Here is a 10,000-nt window from a genome sequence, read left to right as displayed (position 1 = left end):
ATACACCACACATGCATGTATACAACATGATACATCACACATGCATGTATACAACATGATACACCACACATGCATGTATACAACATGATACATCACACATGCATGCATACAACATGATACATCACACATGCATGCATACAACATGATACATCACACATGCATGTATACAACATGATACATCACACATGCATGCATACAACATGATACATCACACATGCATGCATACAACATGATACATCACACATGCATGCATACAACATGATACATCACACATGCATGCATACAACATGATACATCACACATGCATGTATACAACATGATACACCACACATGCACGCATACAACATGATACATCACACATACAACATGATACATCACACATGCAACATGATACATCACACATGCATGCATACAACATGATACATCACACATGCATGCATACAACATGATACATCACACATGCATGTATACAACATGATACACCACACATGCACGCATACAACATGATACATCACACATACAACATGATACATCACACATGCAACATGATACATCACACATGCAACATGATACATCACACATGCATGCATACAACATGATACATCACACATGCATGCATACAACATGATACATCACACATACAACATGATACATCACACATGCAACATGATACATCACACATGCATGCATACAACATGATACATCACACATGCATGCATACAACATGATACATCACACATGCATGCATACAACATGATACATCACACATGCATGCATACAACATGATACATCACACATGCATGCATACAACATGATACATCACACATGCATGCATACAACATGATACATCACACATACAACATGATACATCACAATTTCCAGTTTCTCTTTTCAACATGTTGGAAAAGGAGTAGGAAGAAGCAGTTTATTTAATCCTATAGTTGCTAACACTTTTGTTCACTTCCTGTTCTCAATGTATTCACACAATACTCTTTAAGTAGTCACAATAAAAATAAATAATTAATACTGTGTGAAAGAAGTAAGTTACATTTCATATGGTGAGATGAGTAACATTATTTTGAAAATGGGTGAATGGATGAAATAAATTCTGAATGTTTATCACGGTTCTTGTTCTTTGTACACACTTTAACTTTAAAGAGTTGCTTGAAGTGGATCATATTAGAACATTGTTTGATTGCTTTGCCAATGCATTTCCTTTATTTAATTCCACATAATGATATACTGAAGGTCTTAAGTGTTGTACGTGCGTACAAATGTTTAAAATGAATATGCAAAACTCTTGTTGAGAAGAAGTGTTGCATATTCTTGGCTAGCAGGTTATGGTTTGCTTTGTGTATCATTTCAGCTGTTTGCAAGTTACCTGGCTCTTGTGGTTCACCTTGACGAACACTCTGCCGGTGTCGGTGTCATAACTCTGACCCTGGCTGATGCAGCCCCCCGCCGCCTGGCCTGCACACTTCATCATGCTGCTCCCCAACTCCTTCTTCAACGCAGCTTCCATCGCTAAAGCACTTGCAACACACTTTAGTGGCCGACGGTTAAATCTTTCTCGCTTGTTTGTGTTCAATATTTCTCGCTAATTTATGTTCAATGTTTCTCGCTAATTTGTGTTCAATGTTTCTCGCTTGTTTATGTACGACGATCAGCCTCCATCGAGCCTTCTCGCGTGACGTCACGCTCTACGCACCGTGATCATGATTTAGCTCCTATATATTGTTTTTGTAATTATTTTCATTATTATTATTTCTCAATTGTTTGTAAATGTTGAAATTTATAAATAACAGTTTATTACATTAAAAAAGATAAAAAAAACCAAAATATATATTTTTTAGCTCCTATGTGTAAATATCGGCAATGTAACTACAAATATTGATGTTTTATAACTATTTGATTTGTTTTAGCAGTATTTCGGAAAAATAATGCAACCTATTTTTTATGGATTTGCCTCTTTATGATGTTAAGTTCTGTTATACAGTATATACCTTGAGCTCTTATTTTGAAGGCGCTAAGAGCGGAAATGGTGTCACGTTGTTTTTGAAAAGAAACGAAATATAAAGTGGTCCTCGTGTAAAACTGGAGCCTCCTTGTTTGTTATTTTGTAGTTTTATACAGTATAGGCAACATGTACAAACCTTCAGTGACAAGAACAACAATTTGAGTACAGTTTTGGCTCAAATCCATTCCCGTAGTATTTGCACTACAAACCGACCAATAAAAAAATGACTCCGTGTCCCGCTTTGTCCAATCAGGAGGCGCCATCTTGGTCACCTGATCATCACCTGGGTTACTCGGTAAAGCCGAGTGTGCTAGTTGCTAACTAGCATTAAATTACCGACCGATGCATTGACGTCGACCTGACAAACGGTTTGATCTTTCTCGCTTGTTTATGTTAAATGTTTGTCGCTTGTTTATGTTAAATGTTTGTCACTTGTTTATGTTAAATGTTTGTTGCTTGTTTATGTACGACGATCAGCCTTCATTGAGCCTTCACATGTGACGTCACGCTCTACGCACCACGTGATGATGACGTAGCTCCTTTGTACAGAGAGATTTATCCTCAAAAGGCAGAACCTTGCATTCCAAAACAGAAGGTATCTCCAGGCTTACGTATGCGGCTATTTCTTTAGAAAAAAATGGTTAAACTATTGACAAAATACTTGTTGACTTTATTTTGAAAACCAAAATGCATTGTATTAAGAAATCTGTTATAATGAATAATTGCAATCAGGGTGGTCTAAACTTTCTGGATTTCACTACACCAAACACTTTCAAGATTAATTGGATAAAACACTATTTGAAAGACCCTACCTTGATTTGGAACTTCATTTCTCATGTATTTTCTAACCCTGGAGACCTAAAATTGTTGCTATTGTGTTAACTACAACATTGATAGGATTCCTGCTGCTCTTTCCAACTTCCACAAACAAGCACTTCTGGCATGCTCGCTTATATACAAGCACACTTTCTCACCTGCCAAATATTTCATTTAGAACATTAAAGTCATATATTACAAAATGATATCTCTTTTCCTCAACAATTGCTTCAATAATTATATTATTTAAGTGAGTCGGCTTTTCAATAAGGAAGGTCCCTGTGACTCCCAAACAATTTGCCATTGTATTTGATGCCATTCCAACATGTGTTGTTATGTTGTACAGGGCTTACTCATCTCCTCTTTCTGCTGTAAAAAATGTAAATGATCCACTTGACACTCCTGTGGGGAAACTTTGCTTTGGTCAGAAAAATAACAGAAAAATCCACAGCTTATTCCAAAATGATTGTGTGTCTGTGTCCTTTGTAGTTGCGCTCTGGAATAATGTTGCGAATGACATCTGCTGGGTCAAAACCTTCTCCCTTCCTAACAGCTATTTACTTACCAACAAAGTCAAATAGATATATTTTAAAATCATTCATGGTTATTACCCTGTAAAGACTGATGGTTAGATACAAGGACATTGATGTTACCTGCACCTTATGTACCATGCAAGTTGCACCTTATGTTACCTGCACCTTATGTACCATGCAAGTTGCAGCCTGTTACTTGCATGTTATGTACCATGCATGTTGCACCCTATGTTGCTTGCACCTTATGTACCAAGCATTTTGCACCTTATGTTACTTGCACCTCGCATGTTGTACCTTATGTTACTTGCACCTTATGTACCATGCATGTTGCACCTTATGTTACTTGCACCTCGTGTACCACGCATGTTGTACCTTGTGTTACTTGCACCTCATGTACCATGCATGTTGCACCTTATGTTACTTGCACCTTGTGTACCATGCATGTTGCACCTTATGTTTCCTGCACCTTATGTACCATGCATGCAAAGACTGTTTACCAGCTGTTTTGGACTTGTGAAAGCACTCCATCACGATGGCAAGGCATCTTTTGCGTCAACCTGGACAATGTTCATGACAAATTTGTGTTTTGTTTTAAAGATGTGATATTTGGTTTTACACTGTTGAGTTGAGTTTAAGTTCCAGTTTTTCTTTTCAACATGTTCAACTGTATGATTTTTTTTTTGTTTAATAACCTCATTATAGTATTGGCTTAGTTTTATATTCATAAATGTAAGCTTCTCAATACCCGACCTGTTTTTTGTGCTGTTAAAACAGATTTAGAACTGTACATTAAAACACTCTACCTTTAACAACCAAAAAGCTGTGAAAGCAATGATGCTGTATTCCAAATTTAGATTGTTTACTCGTCAGCGTACCACGAATTACCACGAATTGATTAACGTGGACCCCGACTTAAACAAGTTGAAAAACGTATTCAGGTGTTACCATTTAGTGGTCAATTGTACGGAATATGTACAGAACTGTGCAATCTACTAATAAAAGTTTCAATATATATATATATATATATATATATATATATATATATATATATATAGCATTCTATTTTAGTTGCCTTGAATTTACAACCCCCTTGAGCTGTTTTATTTTACTGTCTTTGTACTTTTTTGTACTGTTTTTGTATTCAATTTGAATATTATTTTCAACTGTTTGTAAATGTTAAAATTTATAAAGGTTTATACAAAAAATAATAAAAATAACTCCTATGTACTGTTTTTGTACTTATTTTGATTATTATTGTATTCAGTTTGAATATTATTTTCAACTGTTAGTAAATGTTAAAATTTATAGATAAAGGTTTATACAAAAAATAATAAAAATAGCTCCTATGTACTGTTTTTGTACTTATTTTGATTATTATTGTATTCAGTTTGAATATTATTTTCAACTGTTAGTAAATGTTAAAATTTATAGATAAAGGTTTATACAAAAAAATAATAAAAATAGCTCCTATGTACTGTTTTTGTACTTATTTTGATTATTATTATTTCTCAATTGTTTGTAAATGTTTCAACTGATAAATAAAGGTTTATAAAATTAAAAACATAAAAATAATGTTTTAGCTCCTATATGTAAATATTGGCAATGTAACTACAAATAGTGATGTTTTCTAACTATTTGAATTGTTTTAACAGTATGTTGGAAACATGAGTACTCTATTAAAGTTCAAACAGTATTCACGTTTAACGAGTTTTGCCTTCGATCGATTTCCGTAGTATTTGCACTACCAACCGACCAATCAAAAAGGGACTCCGTGCCCCGTGTTGTCCAATCAGGAGGCGCCATCTTCATCAGCTGATCATCACCATGGTTACTCGGGGCAGCTAGGTGTGCTAAGTGCTAACTAGCATCAGGCTAACGCGGAAAGGCGCCAATGAGCAGCAATGGCGTCTGTTTGCTCCTCGGAGCAACAGGCGTCGGGAAAACCCTCTTGCTAAAACGTCTCCAAAATATCCTTTTGCTCGGTTGCAGTCGTAGAATGAACATTGGCGGTAATTTGAAGGTTGCGTGTATGCTAACCCCGACTAAGCTAAAGCTATCAGACAGCATTGCGCCAACATTCCTGCACAAAATCAGGCTTTTAGGGGGGAAAAAAAGACCAACTTTTACTGTTGCTTATCCTAAACTTTTCTTCACAGCTCAGTTTGCATGGAGATTATGCCTCGGATGCCCTGCCACATACTCTGCCAACGGTAAATGTCTTTTATAGAGCACTGCTTCAATGCCTTAAGAGCTGTGTTGGACAATGGGCCGACAGAGTTTGAGCTCATTGGCTAGCACTGTTTGACACCTATCAGTTATTTGTGGTTGCCGGTGCCAAGGAGACGACCTGAAACATGTATACTGCACTATTCACCAACAATATGTGTTATCCTGCTTTTAGTAGATTAAAAATGAATATTAAATGCATGTGTGGACGACTCACCCTGTTGTCGTGAGGGTTCCATGGACCACCAAGGAAAGACATTGCTTGTTTTATTGTCTGCGGTCGGGTCGCTCCTTTGTGTCTTCCGTCTCCCGCTGCTTCCCGCTCCGTCGTCTGCTTTCCAGCAGCACGTACCTCCGTCCGACTCTTCAGTTGGCCGCGTCCTCGTCTCTCTCTTGCTCTCCGTCTCTCGTGCGCTGCGGGCTCTCCAACTCTTTCTTCTACCGTCTCTCCTCCTCCTCCTCCCCTTTTATACATTGAGAGGAGATACATTGATTGTGTCCAGGTGCGCAATCCACGCACCTGATCTTGCCTGCGGCATCGCTCCCGGCACGCCCCGCCTCGCCGCTCGCTCACATTCCCCGCCTCCTTGCCGCCATCTTGGGCCGGGCTCCAGCCTGCCCTGCCCCGCTGCTCGTTCGCCGGCTCCGCCTCTCCACAGCACGTTAACATTTTACAACAACGGTTTACTGCACAGGTGTCAAACACAAGGCCCGGGGGCCAAATCTGGCCCGCCGCATTTCACGTGGCCCGCAAAAGGCTGGAAATAATATGCGTTTATGATACTTAATCTTTTCTTGCTAAATATATTTGTTCCATTCCTTCTGACACTAAAAACCATGTACTGTATACAATTGCACCATCTTTTAAAATTCAATATCAAAATCAAAATATATTATTATGTATTCTAGGGTAGGATCTGGGCGGTATAGCTCGGTTGGTAGAGTGGCCGTGCTCGCAACTTGAGGGTTGCGGGTTCAATTCCCGCTTCCGCCATCCTAGTCACTGCCGTTGTGTCCTTGGGCAAGACACTTTACCCACCTGCTCCCAGTGCCACCCACACTGGTTTAAATGTAACTTAGATATTGGCTTTCACTATGTAAAGCGCTTTGAGTCACTAGAGAAAAGCGCTATATAAATATAATTCACTTCACTTCACTATTCCAAAAATATGTTTTGTTAAAATAAAGTTAAATACTGCACTTAAATATCTGCTTGACTTATGATTTCGAAACAAATTATCAATGAAATTGTAGACTATAAAATTGACAATAAATGTTATGGTTGAATATACTTTGGTACAGTTTTTTTCCTTATACAGTAAGACACTACAGCATTAAAATCAAACAAAAAATTCAATATTATCAAAAAATTCAATATTATTAAAATATATTTTTGAGGACTGGTTGGCACAGTGCTGCCGGAAATGTTCCTTCGTGGATGCGTAGACATGAACACGGCAAGAGGTCAGAAATAATGAATTTATTGTAAGTAACAAAGGGAGCTAATTAACAAAAACACTGGAGCTAATAAAAAAGCAAACCAAAAACGCTAGTATGAAAACTACGAAGTACAAATAGACAACTAAAATGGCACGTAGGCATAAAAAAGAAAAAAATCAAATCATCAGTATGTAAACTGAAATAAACAAGTGGCTTAGCGTGAGAAGCTAGCGTGAATACAAGCATAGAGAAGTAGCAGTCGTCACCTGTTGCATGAGAGCAAACTATGAACCCAGAAAGAAATGAACAAAGAGGCTGGCTTACATAGGAGGGTGATTAGATAAACAGGTGTGTGTGGACCGGGAGTAGCAGGTGGACTGATGAGTACCATGGTGACGGACTAAACAGGAAGTAAGTGGTTCTGAAAGAGAATGAAACAAAGGTGGAAAAATAAACGTGAAGATCCGAGTCACGGATCGCAACAATATTATGTTTTGCAGAAATATTTTTTGTTAAAATAAATATAAATACTGTACTTAAATTTCTGCTTGACCTATGATTTCAAAACAAATGATCAATCAAATTGTAGACTGTAAAATTGACAATAGATTTTATGTTTGAATTCCGCCTGCTGAGTTTTTTTTTTTTTTACCGTGAATTGAACTTTGGTGCCGTTTTTTCCCATAGAGAGTAAGACACTAAAACGTTAAAAAACAACCACATTTTAGGGGGGAAAACTGGCGGAGCTGCCAGTTTTTAAAGTAAAAAAAAAAAAAAAAATTTCAGCTTATGTAAAAACATATATTGTTAATATATTATATATACATATACATGTATATTCGTATATTACTCATTGTTAAACGCGGCCTTCTGAGGGCAACCATAACTGCGATGTGGCCCTCAATGAAAACTAGTTTGACACCCCTGGTTTACTGTTGAAATACTTTTGCGCCGTTTGTGTTTTTTAATAAGGCGCTAGGGCAAAATGTACATGGGTGTGTGATACATGAACTGACCAATACATTTCCTGCTTCAATTAGAATTACATTTACAACTGTTACCTTCATAGTGCTGTTCCCATTTGGACGTCATGAGACCAAGACAACACCTAAATTGTTGATCAACAAATCCTGGACATCACAAGACTTCCAACAGGATATTCTCACAAGGACGTGGGGACTGAGCTTAGGTGGCACAGAGTTTCGTCATCAGCAGGTTGTAACACAGACTGGAAGTTTGAATTTAAAAAACACTTCTTGTTCCATAGAGAACAGCAATTTTAGGGGAAAGTACTGAAACGTTAAGCAGTAATGTGGGTTTGAAAGGTTTAGATGTAAATAAGGTTATAGTGCATGTGGTAAATTATACCGTGTACCATTTTTTAAATGATTGTCAGCTAGCATGTATTTGTATTTGGTTACAGAATCCTAGAGGATTATCCTATTAAGGAAATACACCCTTAGATTGCTTTGGGTGCAGAATTCCATCGCAACTCGTCCAAAGATTAGGAGCTATTGCCCTCAGGCCATTGAGGAACTTAAACATTTTTGGCAGTTGGATTTTAGGAAGAAGTGTAAACACAATAACGACATTTGGTGAGAGCCCCCACTGGTAGGAGTAGAGATCAGGGTTATGAGGTCACCCGATTCCATTGAACGAAGTGACGACGCCCAGGTGTTCGCATTTGTACAAACAAACCGGGTGTTGTCCAGCCTGACCGGCCCCAAGGCTAGAACAACAAATAGTAGCTGTCTTTGTGTGAAAGGTGTTAAGGACAGTTGTCCAAGAAGACAGCAGAAGAGTATTCCGGCCCATACTCTTTCTCCTGGAAACTGTAGTTCCAGTGTGAGGCTCGCTGAATCAAATAAAGCTTTTTGTTTGACGATTCCTCTTCGGCGTCTTCTTGGCTCATCACCCGCCCAACAAATGTACAACATGCAATTTTGGTTCATCCTAAAACTGTAATCTGTTTGAACATGTTATTTTTTTCCCATGGCCACAGGTAGGAACCAATCTGACGGACTTGACCCTAAAGAGAAATAAGTTGACAGTGCGGGAGCTTGGAGGCTGCATGGGCCCAATATGGCACAGTTACTACAATGATTGCTGCTCTGTAATAGTATGTACTATTGCTTTTTTTTTTTAGCTGAAATCAAGTTATTTGAGTGTTGTTTTTTCTCTCAAGTTTGTCGTAGACTCGGCCAACATTTGTCAGACGTCGTCTTCATGCATCCAGCTGTTGTCTGTGCTTTCAGCTGAGCAGCTGCACAATGCATCGGTGCTGATCCTCTTCAACAAGAGGTGACCTTAAACATTAGAGAGCATGATAGATCTCTGTGGCAGCCATTATCCCTCTTTACGTAGGAGAGTTGGCACCAGATATTCACCCGTCTTTTTTATTTGGACCTGATGTTGTGGCAAGTATGTATATATAGTATACTGTTCATCACGCCTGGGCAATTATTTTGACTCGGGGGGGGCCAAATTTGGGGAAAAAAATGTGTCCGGGGGTCGGTATATCTGATTTTTAGGAACACTAATAAAAAAAAACTCACAATACTGGTTGATTGAGTGCTAATAATGTTATGACAGACCGCCTTAAAAAACAGAATGTGCATGAAAATAAAGAATGTGGGATTTACAGTATTAACTATGAAGTATAAAACACTGAATATTGACCACATATGAACATCACACCCCCTTTCCATCCTCATAATAGTCGTAGTGGTTTGTGTTGTGGTTTGTGCAGCCCCTTGAGTCACTAGTGATTTAGGGCTATATAAGTAAACATTGATTGATAATTTACTATCAAGCCAAACACAACAAAAATGCAACAAACACAGCCAATATGGTAAATGGGCTGTACTTGTATAGCGCTTTTATACCTTTTTAAAGGAACTCAAAGCGCTTGGACGCTATTTCCACATTCACCCATTCACACACTGATGACGGGAGCTGCCATGCAAGG

General features: G+C 38.2%; 2 protein-coding genes across 5 annotated transcripts in view; one reads left to right on the top strand and one right to left on the bottom strand.

The window, feature by feature from the left end:
• fn3krp (fructosamine 3 kinase related protein) overlaps positions 1–6,000 on the bottom strand; it is a 31,776-nt gene extending 25,776 nt beyond the window's left edge. The window contains exons 1-2 of one of the 3 annotated variants that reach the window (XM_061884673.1): positions 5,810–6,000; positions 3,864–3,923 (exon numbers count right to left, since the gene is read on the bottom strand). Coding sequence is in view for 2 of the 3 variants with exons in the window: in XM_061884671.1 (XP_061740655.1) it covers positions 1,382–1,522 (141 nt within the window). In the remaining variant the exon portion in view is untranslated. Of the gene's footprint in view, positions 1–1,381; positions 1,726–3,863; positions 3,924–5,809 lie in introns of those variants that run through there. The other 2 variants (XM_061884671.1, XM_061884672.1) reach the window with 2 other exon arrangements.
• arl16 (ADP-ribosylation factor-like 16) overlaps positions 5,178–10,000 on the top strand; it is a 7,954-nt gene continuing 3,131 nt past the window's right edge. The window contains exons 1-5 of one of the 2 annotated variants that reach the window (XM_061884675.1): positions 5,227–5,334; positions 5,522–5,576; positions 8,102–8,247; positions 9,035–9,151; positions 9,218–9,333. In XM_061884675.1, the coding sequence (XP_061740659.1) occupies positions 9,104–9,151; positions 9,218–9,333 (164 nt within the window). In that variant the 5' untranslated portion in view covers positions 5,227–5,334; positions 5,522–5,576; positions 8,102–8,247; positions 9,035–9,103. Of the gene's footprint in view, positions 5,335–5,521; positions 5,577–8,101; positions 8,248–9,034; positions 9,152–9,217; positions 9,334–10,000 lie in introns of both variants that reach the window. The other variant, XM_061884674.1, reaches the window with a different exon arrangement.

This window comes from Nerophis ophidion, linkage group LG23 (assembly GCF_033978795.1).
Source record: "Nerophis ophidion isolate RoL-2023_Sa linkage group LG23, RoL_Noph_v1.0, whole genome shotgun sequence".
Lineage (NCBI taxonomy): Eukaryota > Metazoa > Chordata > Actinopteri > Syngnathiformes > Syngnathidae > Nerophis > Nerophis ophidion.
Note: the sequence above shows the minus strand (reverse complement) of the source record. Positions and strands in the feature narration are given on the sequence as shown.